This window comes from Salvelinus sp. IW2-2015, unplaced genomic scaffold, assembly GCF_002910315.2.
Source record: "Salvelinus sp. IW2-2015 unplaced genomic scaffold, ASM291031v2 Un_scaffold6845, whole genome shotgun sequence".
In the NCBI taxonomy this organism is placed as follows: domain Eukaryota; kingdom Metazoa; phylum Chordata; class Actinopteri; order Salmoniformes; family Salmonidae; genus Salvelinus; species Salvelinus sp. IW2-2015.
In genome coordinates, this window is record NW_019948106.1 from 1 (window position 1) to 13,957 (window position 13,957).

At 44.8% G+C, this 13,957-nt stretch overlaps 1 protein-coding gene and 1 long non-coding RNA gene across 3 annotated transcripts; both read right to left on the bottom strand.

The window, feature by feature from the left end:
- Positions 1 to 4,414: 4,414 nt before the first annotated feature.
- On the bottom strand, positions 4,415 to 8,600 carry lrrc28 (leucine rich repeat containing 28). Of its 2 annotated transcripts, none has more exons than XM_070442220.1 (5): positions 8,301 to 8,600; positions 7,099 to 7,237; positions 6,778 to 6,871; positions 6,550 to 6,590; positions 4,415 to 4,632 (listed from the first exon to the last, which is right to left on the bottom strand). In XM_070442220.1, exons 2-5 carry the CDS (start codon positions 7,170 to 7,172, stop codon positions 4,560 to 4,562), a joined length of 282 nt encoding a protein of 93 aa, XP_070298321.1. In that variant the 5' UTR covers positions 7,173 to 7,237; positions 8,301 to 8,600; the 3' UTR covers positions 4,415 to 4,559. The 2 variants fall into 2 exon arrangements, with proteins under 2 accessions (XP_070298321.1, XP_024000889.2); XM_024145121.2 differs by lacking the exon at positions 8,301 to 8,600 and adding an exon at positions 7,408 to 7,750.
- A 2,743-nt stretch (positions 8,601 to 11,343) lies between these two features.
- Positions 11,344 to 13,476, bottom strand: LOC139027021 (uncharacterized). Its single transcript, XR_011479049.1, has 2 exons — positions 13,315 to 13,476; positions 11,344 to 12,990 (listed from the first exon to the last, which is right to left on the bottom strand). It is a non-coding gene; the product is annotated as an uncharacterized lncRNA (long non-coding RNA).
- Between the last annotated feature and the right edge of the window lie 481 nt (positions 13,477 to 13,957).

Consider the following 13,957-nt stretch of genomic DNA (forward strand, 5'->3'; position numbering starts at 1 on the left):
ATCGGCTGAGGACAGGACAGGTAACCTACGCTGAGGACAGGACAGTTAACCTATAGTCAGGACAGGTTCCTATAGCGAGGACAGGACATGGTTTACCTATAGCTGAGAGACAGTTCCTATGAGGACCAGGACAGGTTACCTATCGCTGAGGACAGGACAGGGTTACCTATCGCTGAGGACGGACAGTTCCTATCGTTGAGGACGACGGTTACTATCGTGAGGACCAGGACAGGTTTACCTATCGCTGCAGACCAGACAGGTAACTTCGCGACGGACAGGTACCTATAGCTCAGGACTAGTGAGCCAGGAACAGGTTACTTAGCTGAAGATCAGGACAGGTTTACCTATCGCTGGGACAGGACATGTTACTATAGCTGAGGACAGGAACAGTTACATAGCTGAGGAAACAGGTTACCATGGAGACGAAGTTACCTATAGCTAGGAAGGCAGGTTCCTACGCTAGGTAGCTGAGGCCGCAGCCTATGCGGAGGACAGAAGCTACGGCAGACATTACATATAGCTGGGACAGGGTTCATAGGACGGACAGAAGGTTCTACGCTGGGACAGGACAGGTTACCTATGCTGAGGACAGGACAGTTACTATCGCTGAGAGACAGGACATCGCTAGGACGACAGTAACTCATGCTCAGGACAGGTTACCCTAACTGAGCAGGACAGGTCATAGTCGAAGCATAACGTAACACAGTCTATCGCTGAGACGGTACAGGTTACCTATCGTGAAGACAGGGTAACGAGCTGGGTCAGGTTACCTACGGCTCGAGGAGCAGGACAGTGACTATAGCTGAGGACAGGACAGGTTACTATAGCTGAGGTGAACAGGACAGTGTACTAGTGAAGAAGGTTACATGCTGACGCGCGTTACCATGCTGAAGACAGGACAGGGTTACCTTTAATCGCTAGAGGACAGACGGTTGCCTATCGCTGAAGGACAGGACAGGCTGCTATCGCTGAGGACAGGACAGGTTACTATCGCTGAGGACAGAGGTCTACGAGGCAGATTACTATCGCTGGGACAGGACAGGTTACCTATAGCTGAGACACTTATGGAGCAGCAGTTACCTATAGCTGAGGACAGGACAAGGTTACTATGCTGAGACAGGACAGGTTACCTATCGCATGAGGAAGGGAACAGGTACCTTAGCTGAGGACAGGTTACCTTAGCTGAGGAATGACATGGTTACCATTCGCTGAGGACGGGACACGGTTACTATCGCGTGAAGACAGACAGCGTACCTATAGGAGAGACATGGAGACCTCAAGGAGACAGGAGGTACCTACGCTGAGGACAGGACAGTTACTAGTGCTGGGACAGGACAGGTACCTATTCTGATCGTACGAGGTTACTAGGAGCCCAGACCTCTATTAGATAATGTAGTGTAAACCACCTTTAAGTTCGAGAACTCCTCAATGGTAACCGGTTATCAGCTACTCAGAAACATTATAGTCAGATATTTTGGTTTAATACACTGTTTGTGTTACTGTGTCAGTTCCTGCCAGGCAGCAGCTATCTTCCTGGGTTATATGGATCCCCATTAGTCCTGCCAAGGCAGAGCTACTCTTCCTGGGGTTTATTATGGATCCCCATTAGTTTCTGCAAGGCGCAGCTACTCTTCCTGGGTTTATTATGGATCCCATTAGTTCCTGCCAAGCAGCAGCTACTCTTCCTGGGGTATTTATGGATCCCCATTAGTTCCTGCCAAGGAGCAGCTACTCTTCCTGGGGTTATTATGGATCCCCATATTTCCTGCCAAGGCAGCAGCTACTCTTCCTGGGGTTTATATGGATCCCCATTAGTTTCCTGCCAAGGCAGCAGCTACTCTTCTGGGTTTATTATGGATCCCATTAGTTCCTGCCAAGGCAGCAGCTACTCTTCCTGGGGTTTATTATGGACTCCATTAGTTCCTGCCAAGGCAGCAGCTACTCTTCCGGGGTTTATTGGATCCCCATTAGTTCCTGGCAAGGCAGCAGTACTCTTCCTGGGTTTATTATGGATCCATTGTCCTGCAGAGAGCGATCTTCCTGGTTATGGATCCCCATTATTCCTGCCAAGGCAGCAGCTACTCTTCTGGGGTTTATTATGGATCTCCATTAGTTCCTGCAAGGCAGCAGCTACTCTTCCTGGGTTTATTAGGTCCCATTAGTTCCTGCAAGGCAGCAGCTACTCTTCTGGGGTTTATTATGGATCCCCATTAGTTCCTGCCAAGGCAGAGCTACTCTTCCTTGGGTTTATTATGATCCCCATTAGTTCCTGCCAAGGCGCAAGCTACTCTTCCTGGGGTTTATTATGGATCCCATTAGTTCTGCCAAGGCAGCAGCTACTCTTCCTGGGGTTTATTATGGATCCCATTAGTTTCCTGCCAAGGCAGCAGCTACTCTTCCTGGGGTTTTATTAGGATCCCCATTAGTTCCTGTCAAGGAGCAAGCGTACTCTTCCTTGGGTTTATTAGGAGTCCCCGTTAGTTCCCGCGAAGGCAGCAGCTACTCTTCCTGGGGTTTATTATGGATCCCTTAGTTCCTGCAAGGCAGCAGCTACTCTTCCTGGGTTTTATTATGGATCCCCATTAGTTCCTGCCAGGCAGCAGCTACTCTTCCTGGGGTTTATTATGGATCCCATTAGTTCCTGCAAGGCAGCAGCTACTTGGTCCAGCAAAATTAAGGCAGTTTATCATTTTTAACTAACATTTACATGCAATTAGTGTTCCTTGGACCACTACTCTACTAGCACATATCTAACAAAACAAATCAGTGTGTTGTGTGTGTATAGTGGCTATGTTATATGTGTGTGTGTGTGTGTGTGTGTGTATAGTGCGATGTTATAGTGTGTGTTGTGTGTGTGTGTGCCTATGTTTGTGTTGCTTCACATTGAACCAGCGGGACTAAGGTGTATTTTTTTTACATGATTCTACTGCTGCATCAGTTACTTGATGTGGAATAGAGTTCCATGTAGTCATGGGCTCTGTGTAGTACTGCCAAGGTGTTGAATGTAAGTAACTCAGTATAATACACTGCTCAAAAATAAAGGGAACACTTAACACAACAAAGTAACTCCAAGTCAATCACACTTCTGTGAAATCAAAACTGTCCACTTAGGAAGCAACACTGATTGACAATAATTTCACATGCTGTTGTTCAAATGGAATAGACAAAAGGTGAAGTTATAGGCAATTAGCAAGACACCCCCAATAAAGGAGTGGTTCTGCAGGTGGTGACCACAGACCCACTTCTCAGTTTCATGCTTCCTGGCTGATGTTTTGGTCACTTTGAATGCTGGCGGTGCTTTCACTCTAGTGGTAGCATGAGACGGAGTCTACAACCCACACAAGTGCTCAGGTAGTGCAGCTCATCCAGGATGGCACATCAATGCGAGCTGTGGCAAGAAGGTTTGCTGTGTCTGTCAGCGTAGTGTCCAGAGCATGGAGGCGCTACCAGGAGACAGGCCAGTACATCAGGAGACGTGAGGAGGCCGTAGGAGGGCAACAACCCAGCAGCAGGACCGCTACCTCCGCCTTTGGCAGGAGGAGCACTGCCAGAGCCTGCAAAATGACCCCCAGCAGGCCACAAAGTGCATGTGTGCTCAAAAGGTCAGAAACAGACTCCATGAGGGTGTGAGGGCCACGTCCACAGGTGGGGGTTGTGCTTACAGCCAACACGTGCAGGACGTTTGGCATTTGCCAGAGAACACCAAGATTGGCAAATTCGCCACTGGGCGCCGTGCTCTTCAAGATGAAAGCAGGTTCACAACTGAGCACATGTGACAGAGTACTTGGAGACGCCGTGGAGAACGTTCTGCTGCCTGCAACATCTCCAGCATGACCGGTTTGGCGGTGGGTCAGTCATGGTGTGGGTGGCATTTTTTGCGGGGCCGCACAGCCCTCCATGTGCTCGCCAGAGGTACGGCGAGCCATTAGGTACCGAGATGAGATCCTCAGACCCCTTGTGAGACCATATGCTGGTGCGGTTGGCCCTGGGTTCCTCCTAATGCAAGACAATGCTAGACCTCATGTGGCTGGAGTGTGTCACAGTTCCTGCAAGAGGAAGGCATTGATGCTATGACTGGCCCGCCCGTTCCCCAGACCTGAATCCAATTGAGCAATCTGGACATCATGTCTCGCTCCATCCACCAACGCCACGTTGCACCACAGACTGTCCAGGAGTTGGCGGATGCTTTAGTCCAGGTCTGGGAGGAGATCCCTCAGGAGACCATCCGCCACCTCATCAGGAGCATGCCCAGGCGTTGTAGGGAGGTCATACAGGCATGTGGAGCCCACACACTATGAGCCTCATTTTACTTGTTTTAAGGACATTACATCAAAGTTGGATCAGCCTGTAGTGTGGTTTTCCACTTTAATTTTGAGTGTGACTCCAATCCAGACCTCCATGGGTTGATAATTTGATTTCCATTGATAATTTTGTGGTGATTTTGTTGTCAGCACATTCAACTATGTAAAGAAAAAAGTATTTAATAAGAATATTTCATTCATTCAGATCTAGGATGTGTTATTTTAGTGTTCCCTTTATTTTTTTGAGCCAGTGTAGTATCAGCCTCTTCTAAATGACTGAAGATCATTCATCACCTTCAGGAACACGGTTATGTTGTTGGAATGCAGATACCTTGAAGAGACAAAGACCAATGACACTTTAAAAGATTGACAAGCGTCAACAAGTCAAAAGTACCAAACATGTGAAAGACCACAACGGTTATACTTTCCCAAAATCAATGTGACTGCAGTGCCATCTAGTGGACGCATCAAAACTGCTGTCCAACAGTCCTATGTATTCATGCCCCGATGTCTTTCCACTAGTAAGAAATATGCTTTTCTAATGCTTTTCTATACTACAGCTCTATTAAGATGGGGAGCTTCTATACTTAAGCTCTATTAGTTGGGAGTTTCTATACTTACAGCTCTATTAAATAGGAGAGCTTCTATACTTCAGCTCTATTGTTGGGGTTTCAATACTAAGTTCTATTAAGTTGGGGAGTTTCTATACTTACAGCTCTATAAGTTGGGAGTTTCTATACTTACAGCTCTATTAAATATAGGAGAGCTTCTATACTTACAGTACGTTGGGTTTTATACTTAGCTCTATTAAGTGGGGAGTTTTCTATACTTACAGCTCTATTAATAGGAGAGCTTCTATACTTACAGCTCTATTAGGAGGGGAGCTTCTAACTTCCAGTCTATTAAGTGGGGAGTTTCTATACTTAGCTCTTATTAAGTTGGGGAGTTTACTATACTTACAGCTCTTATTAAGTTGGGGGTTTCTATATTACGCTCTATTAAGTTGGGAGCTTCTTACTTACAGCTCTATTAAGTAGGGAGCTTCTATACTTACAGCTCTATTAAGTAGGAGACTTTCATATACTTACAGCGTAGGCTACACAGTCTTGAGGGGAGTCTATGCTTACGCTCTTAGGGGAGCTCACTACAGCTCTTTAAGTAGGAGTTTCTATACTTACAGCTCTATTAGTGGGGAGTTTCTATACTACAGCTCTATTAAGTTGGGAGTTCTATACTTACAGCTCGTATTAAGTGGGGAGCTTCTTAACTTACAGCTCTTTAAGTAGGGGAGCTCTATACTTACAGCTAATTAGGGGGAGCTCATTATCTTACAGCTCTATTAAGTAGGGGGCTTCTATACTTACAGCTCTATTAAAGTTGGGGAGCTTCTATCTTTACGCATCTATTAAGTTAGGGGAGCTCTATACTTACAGTTATTAAGTAGGGAGTTTTCTACTACTACACCTCTATTAGTAGGGAGCTTCTATAAGTGGGGACTTCTATACTTACAGCTCTATTAAGTAGGGGAGTTCCTATACTTACAGCTTACGTGGGGAGCTCTATACTTAAGCTCTATTAAGTTGGGGAGCTCTATACTTCAGCTCTTTAAGTAGGGGATGCTTTAACTTACAGCTCTATTAAGTTGGGGAGCTTCATATCTTACATCTCTATTAAGTAGGGAGTTCTTATACGTACAGCTCTATTAAGTAGGGAGTTCTTCTATACTTACAGCTCTATTAATGGTAGGGATAGCTTACTATATCTTAGCAGCTCTATTAAGTCTGGTGAGTTTCTATACGGACGCTCTATAAGGTTGGGAGTATTCTGATACTTACAGCTCTATTAAGTAGGGAGCTTCATACTTACAGCTCTATTAGTTGGGGAGCTTCTATACTTACAGCTCTATTAAGTAGGGGAGCTTCGATACTTACACGCTCTATTTAGAGCTCTATTCATAAGGATTATTATGTCTATTGCTTCTTATACTTACAGCTCTATTAAGTGGAGCTTCTATACTTACAGCTCTATTAGTAGGGGAGCTTCTATACTTCATGTCTATAAGTAGGGGAGCTTTTACTTTACAGCTCTTTAAGTGGGGAGTTTCTATATCTACAGCTCTATTAATGTAGGGATTCTATACTTACAGCTCTATTAAGTAGGGATGGGGAGCTTCTATACTTACAGCTCTATTAAGTAGGGGAGCTTCTATACTTACAGCTCTATTAAGTAGGGAAGCTTCTATACTTACAGCTCTATTAAGTTGGGGAGCTTCTGTGCTAGATTGTCCGGCTGCAGAAAGGAGAGAAAGCATGTTTTTAGAACACAGATCATAATGCAACCGATGATAGAAGACTGACTACATCACTAAGAGCCAGGCTACAGAACGAGAGTTACCACACATAAATACTGGATCTAAACTATCTCTGGTCCAAGGTGTTACATAACAGCCTGGACCAGAGACCCCACCAGTCCGTACCAGCGTGGTGAGAGAGTTCCTCTTCATATAAAGCCTCTGTAGGAACTGTAGTCCTTCATCCTTCAGCAGATCGACAGGAAAGATGTTCAGGTTCCTGTAGTTGAGGAACAGGTTGAATAAAGGCCAGAACATTTAACTTAACGCAGAGTAACATGTCTTAATAAATCACACACCTGTAGTTGAGGAACAGGTTGAATAAAGAACATATAACTTAACGCAGAGTAACATGTCTTAATAAATCACACACCTGTAGTTGAGGAACAGGTTGAATAAAGAACATATAACTTAACACATAGTAACATGTCTTAATAAATCACACACCTGTAGTTGAGGAACAGGTTCTTGTGACGCTCCTGCTTGGCCATGCAGATCGCCTCCTGCAGCTCAGACGCCATGGCAACACAGAAGCACCGTCACTTCCGGTACCTTTCCTGGTCTTCTATCTAAACCACGGCGACACCTTAGAGAGGAGAATTAACAGGAACACAACACAGAGATGTTCCCATAATCAGACTGGGACCGTGATGCATTGGCAAAATATAACACCTACATGTGCAATAGTTAGATATGAATAAAACATTGTTTTACTGTAAATCAGACATACAGCTTGGTTGAATGTACAATACATACCGTAGGAAAGATGCTATCTAGCTAGCTAGTAACGTTAGTTCTACCAGCAGTATCTTCGGTGCTACTGTACTGTAACTTGCGAGCTAACGTTAGCATAACAGTAACGTTAACGTTGCTATATGACACGTTAAGTTCTACCAGGCAGTATCTTCGGTGCTACTGTACTGTAACTTGCGAGCTACGTTAGCATAACAGTAACGTTAACGTTGCTATATGACATGCAGAGCAAGCGAACGTTAGTTCTACCAGCAGTATCTTCGTGCTACTGTACTGTAACTTGCGAGCTAACGTTAGCATAACAGTAACGTTAACGTTGCATATTGACATGCAGAGCAAGCGAACGTTAGTTCTACCAGCAGTATCTTCCGGTGCGTACTGTACTGCTAACTTGCGAGCTAACGTTAGCATAACCTACCAGTACGTTAACGTTGCTATATGACATGCAGAGGCAAGCGAACGTTAGTTCTACCAGCAGTATCTTCGGTGCTACTGTACTGTAACTTGCGAGCTAACGTTAGCATAACAGTAACGTTAACGTTGCTATATGACATGCAGAGCAAGCGAACGTTAGTTCTACCAGCAGTATCTTCGGTGCTACTGTACTGTAACTTGCGAGCTAACGTTAGCATAACAGTAACGTTAACGTTGCTATATGACATGCAGAGCAAGCGAACGTTAGTTCTCAGCACTTGTGATCTTCGGTTGTCTACTGTGTCTTCCTTGGCAATGTGCAAAACAAACAGTTAACTTATGTAAGTAGCTAGCTAGCGCTGTACGGCCAATTAAAACCAACATTATCAAACGTTTCAAAACAGCAGCTAGCTTCTTTGAGAGCACATCTCCAAGTGAACYGCTTATTCATGTCAAACTGTTAGCTTAGCTACTTCCTTTACCTTATCCTTGCAGAAACAATGTAAAGCCTCATCACGTCCCTGTGGGCACATCTTGATATTTTATCAACAGACGTCAAAAAGTCAACGCCGACGTCATTGACTGGCGCCCGGATGTGACTTGTTGGCCGGTTGTTGTAGTTTTTGAGGCACAGTAACGATTCTAGCTTTAGCGACACGAGGGCGCTCTTCCTCCAGAACCAAATGCACCACACATCAGTATCTCTGAGACGATGTCTGGATCGTCTCAGAACATGTATACAGTGGCATACTGAGTTCAGCATATCAGGTACAGCAGGGGCTCCCAAACTATTTCCACTCGGCCCCCCTTCCAGCATCGGGGAACATCCTTTTGCTTACAATATACACTACTGGTCAAAAGTTTTAAAACACCTCTTCAATTCAAGGGTTTTTCTTATATATATATATTTTTTAAACTATTTCAAAATTGTAGAATAATAGTGAAGACATCAAAACTATGAAATAACATATATGGAATCATGTAGTAAAAAAAGTTTGAGACAAATCAAAAAGTATTTTATATTTTCTTTTCTTCAAATAGCCAACCTTTGCCTGGATGACAGCTTTGCACACTCTTGGCATTCTCTCAACAAGCTTCGGTAGGTAGTCACCTGGAATGCATTTCAATTAACAGCTGTGCCTTAAGTTGTTTTTGGAATTTCTTTCCTTCTTAATGTGTTTGAACAATCAGTTGTGTGTGACAAGGTAGGGGTGGTATACAGAAGATAGCCCTATTTGGTAAAAACCAAGTCCATTATGGCAAGAACAGTCAAATAAGCAAAGAGAAAACAGTCCATCATACTTTTAAGACATGAAGGTCAGTCAATACGGAACATTTCAGAATTTGAAAGTGCAGTGCAAAAACCCTCAAGGCTATGATGAAACTGGCTCTCATGAGGACCGCCACAGGAAAAGAAGACCCAGAGTTACCTCTGCTCAGAGGATAAGTTCATTAGAGTTACCAGCTCATAAATTGCAGCCCAAATAAATGCTTCACTGATTCAAGTAACAGACACATCTCAACATCAACTGTTGAGAGGAGACTGCGTGAATCAGGCCTTCATGGTCAATTGCTGCAAAGAAACCACACTAAAAGACACCATTAAGAAAGAGACTTGCTTGGCAAGAAACAGAGCAATGGACATTAGACCTGTGGAAATTGTCCTTTGGTCTGGAGCCCAAATTGGAGATTTTTGGTTCCAACCGCCGTGTCTTTGTAAGACGCAGAGTAGGTGAACGGATGATCTACGCATGTGTTTCCCACCGTAAAGCATGGAGGAGAGGTGTTGTTCTCACCGTGAAGCATGGAGGAGGTGTTGTTCTCACCGTGAAGCATGGAGGAGTGTTGCCCACCTATGAAGCATGGAGAGGAGGTGTGATGGTGTGGGGATGCTTTGCTGGTGACACCGTCTGTGATTTATTTAGAATTCAAGGCACACACACCAGCATGGCTACAACAGCATTCTGCAGCGATACGCCATCCTATCTGGTTTGGGCTTAGTGATATGATATGTCCCACTAAGCCCAAACCAGATGGGGTGGCGAAGTGAGACTATCATTTGTTTTTCAACAGGACAATGACCTAACAACACTCCAGGCTGTGAAAGGCGCTATTTTACCAAGGAGAGTGATGGAGTGCTGCATCAGATGACTTGGCCTCCATAATCCCCGCCTCACCCAATTGAGATGGTTTGGGATGAGTCGGACCGCAGAGCGAAGGAGAAGCAGCCAACAAGTGCTCAGCATATGTGGAACGCCTTCAAGACTGTTGGAAATGCATAACAGGTGAAGCTGGTTGAGAGAATGCCCAGAGTGTGCAAAGCTGTCATCAAGGCAAAGGTAGGTAACCTGAACCAGGCTGCAGGCACTGGTTACCGTTTTAAGCTTTTACTTGAGTGGGCAGCTTGATGAAAGCCATGTGCCTTTTACTGAGGAGTGGCTTCCGTCTAGCCACTCTACCATAAAGCCCATTATTTGATCTAGTAGTGGGGGTAGATATGGCAGAGCAGCTCATTATTTGATCTAGTAGTGGGGGAGATGTGGCAGTAGCAGCTCATTATTTGATCTAGTAATGGGGGAATATGGCAGTAGCAGCTCATTATTTGATCCGTAGTAGGGGTAGATATGGCAGTAGCAGCTCATTATTTGATCTAGTAATAGGGGGAAGATATGGCAGTACAGCTCATTATTTGATCTAGTATGGGGGTAGATATGGCAGTAGCAGCTCATTTTTGATCTAGTAAGGGGGTAGATATGGCAGTAGCAGCTCATTTGGATCTAGTAATGGGGGTAGATATGGCAGTAGCAGCTCATTATTTGATCTAGTAGTGGGGGTAGATATGGCAGTAGCAGCTCATTATTTGATTCAGTAATGGGGTAGATATGGCAGTAGCAGCTCATTATTTGATCTAGTAGGGGGTAGATATGGCAGTAGCAGCTCATTATTTGATCTAGTAATGGGGGTAGATATGGCAGTAGCAGCTATTATTTGATCTAGTAATGGGGTAGATATGGCAGTAGCAGCTCATTATTATCTAGTAGTGAGGGTAGATATGGCAGTAGCAGCTCATTATTTGATCTAGTAATGGGGGTAGATATGGCAGTAGCAGCTCATTATTTGATCTAGTAATGGGGGTAGATATGGCAGTAGCAGCTCATTATTTGATCTAGTAATGGGGTAGATATGGCAGTAGCAGCTCATTATTTGATCAGTAATGGGGGTAGATATGGCAGTAGCAGCTCATTATTTGATCTAGTAATGGGGGTAGATTATGGCAGTAGCAGCTCATTATTTGATCCAGTAATGGGGTAGATATGGCAGTAGCAGCTCATTATTTGATCTAGTAATGGGGGTAGATATGGCAGTAGCAGCTCATTATTTGATCTAGTAATGGGGGTAAGATATGTCAGTTTCTCTTTCCTTCATTAAGGAAGACAACAGTTGGGAATACGTCATAAACCTCTAGAAACGAAATGCAAACACAACAATGTATTGGTGAAAACAAATATAAGGCTTCGGACAATATGTGGCAAAACAGCATATCTTTATGAGTTAAAGAAAACAATGATGTTTCATATGAATGAATTGAGAAATACAACAGGCATAAGAACAATAGACTGTAGTGGGAACAAGAGTAAAACAAAATCAACCTGAAGATTCATTTTATATTGATATATTATAACCACAAGAAAAATAAAGAATTAAATAGCAGCTTCTGTAACAGAACCATACGTGAGAAGAACATAAACAGTCATCACAAAGACACCAACAGGTGATGTGTGTGAACATGTTCTGAGGTCTAACGACACAAAATATACAAAAGTATGTGGACACCCCTTCAAATTAGTGGATTCAGCTCATTTCAGCCACCATCGTTGCTGACGTGTATAAAAATTGACCACACAGCCCTGTAATCTCCATAGACAAACATTGGCAGTGGAATGGCCCTTACTGAAGAGCTCAGTGACTTTCAACGTGGCACCGTCATAGGATGCCACCTTTCTAACAAGTCAGTTAGTCAAATATCTTCCCTGCTGGAGCTGCCTCGGTCAACTGTAAGGGCTGTTATTGTGAAGTGGAAACGTCTAGGAGCAACAACGGCTCAGCCAAGTGGTAGGCCACACAAGCTCACAGAACGGGACGGCCGAGTGCTGAAGCAGGTGGCGCGTTTAAAAACCCTCACTACCGAGTTCCAAACTTCCTCTGGAAGCAACGTCAGCACAAGAACTGTCCGTCGGGAGCTTCATGAAATGGGTTTCCATGGCCGAGCAGCAGCATACAAGCCTAATATCACAATGCGCAATGCCAAGCGTTGGCTGGAGTGGTGTAAAGCTCGCCACCATTGGACTCTGGAGCAGTGGAAACACGTTGTCTGGAGTGTTGAATCGCGCTTCACCATCTGGCAGTTCGACAGACAAATCTGGGTTTGGCCGATGCCAGAAGAACGCTACCTGCCTGAATGCATAGTGCCAACTGTAAAGTTTGGTGGAGGAGGAATAGCGGTCTGGGGCTGTTTTTCATGGTTTGGGCCCCGTAGTTCCAGTAAAGGGAAATCTAAATGCTACAGCATACAACGACATTCTAGATGAGTCTGTGCTTCCAACTTTGTGGTAACAGTTTGGGGAAGGCCCTTTCCTGTTTCAACATGACAATGCCCCCGTGCACAAAGTTGTTGAGATCGGTGTGGAAGAACTTGACCGGCCTGCACAGAGTCCTGACCTCAACCCCATCGAATACCTTTGGGATGAATTGGAACGCCGACTGTGAGCCAGGTCTAATCGCACAGCATTAGTGCCGACCTCACTAATGCTCTTGTGGCTGAATGGAAGCAAGTCCCCACAGCAATGTTCCAACATCTAGTGGAAAGCCTTCCCAGAAGAGTGGAGGCTGTTATAGCAGCAAAGGGGGGACCAACTCCATATTAAAGTCCATAATTTTGGAATGAGATGTTTGACGAGCAGGTGTCCACATACTGTTGGTCATGTGGTGAACAACTGTAAGAGCAATGGAGAAATGTTCTGAATCTTCGAGCAGAGACTACAGTGTAAATATATACCTGCTGTGTACAGCAATGTCTCCCTCCCTCCCTCCTACTGGACTGGAGACAACTCCTGTCTGTCCCTACTCCCTACATATTGGAAAACATTTGGTCAGAAAGTAGTGCACTACGTACTACAGAGGTAAAAAGATGCCATTTGGGCAGTAAACCTGCTTGACTTTACAAGGTCCACTCTGTTGTCGAGGTCCGTTTCCTTTGTGTTTGCATGAGAGACATGTTCTGGCCCTCCGTCCGCTGTGCTTCATGGAGCAGCACTTTGTGCTCTGACAGTGTACATGTCTAACCCTCTAGATGACCTGTGGAGGAGACAGACCGTCTACCAAATGGCTCCCTATTCCCTAGTTAGTGCACTACTTTAGACCCTGGTTGAACCGTGACACCCACGGCCCGGGCCAAAAGTAGTGCACTAAATAGGTTGCCATTTGGGATGCAGACACATGGAGCCATACATCCGGTCAGAGGAACTAAGCATATGGAGCCATACATCTGGTCAGAAGAACTAAGCATATGGAGCCATACATCCGGTCAGAGGAACTAAGCATATAGAGCCATACATCCGGTCAGAGGAACTAAGGATATGGAGCCATACATCCGGTCAGAGGAACAAGGATTTGGAGCCATACATCGGTCAGAGGAACTAAGGCATAATGGAGCCATACATCCGGTCAGAGGAACTAAGCATATGGAGCCATACATCCGGTCAGAGGAACTAAGCATATGGAGCCATACATCCGGTCAGAGGAACTAGCATATGGAGCATACATCCGGTCAGAGGAACTAGCAATATGGAGCCATACATCGGTCAGAGAGAACTAAGCATATGAGCCATACATCTGGTCAGAGGAACTAAGCATATGGAGCCATACATCTGGTCAGAGGAACTAAGCATATGGAGCCATACATCTGGTCAAGGAACTAAGCATATGGAGCCATACATCTGGTCAGAGAAACTAAGCATATGGAGCCATACATCTGGTCAGAGGAACTAAGCATATGGAGCCATACATCTGGTCAGAGGAACTAAGCATATGGAGCCATACATCCGGTCAGAGGAACTAAGCATATGGAGCCATACATCCG

Bases quoted from the DNA above. Each gene is read 5' to 3' on its own strand.
- lrrc28 (XM_070442220.1), bottom strand. From the start codon at position 7,172: ATGGCGTCTGAGCTGCAGGAGGCGATCTGCATGGCCAAGCAGGAGCGT. The intron at 6,872-7,098 runs GTGTGTGATTTA...CCTCAACTACAG, and splicing joins AACCTGTTCCTCAACTACAG to GAACCTGAACATCTTTCCTG. The intron at 6,591-6,777 runs GTACGGACTGGT...TCCTTTCTGCAG, and splicing joins GGAACTCTCTCACCACGCTG to CCGGACAATCTAGCACAGAA.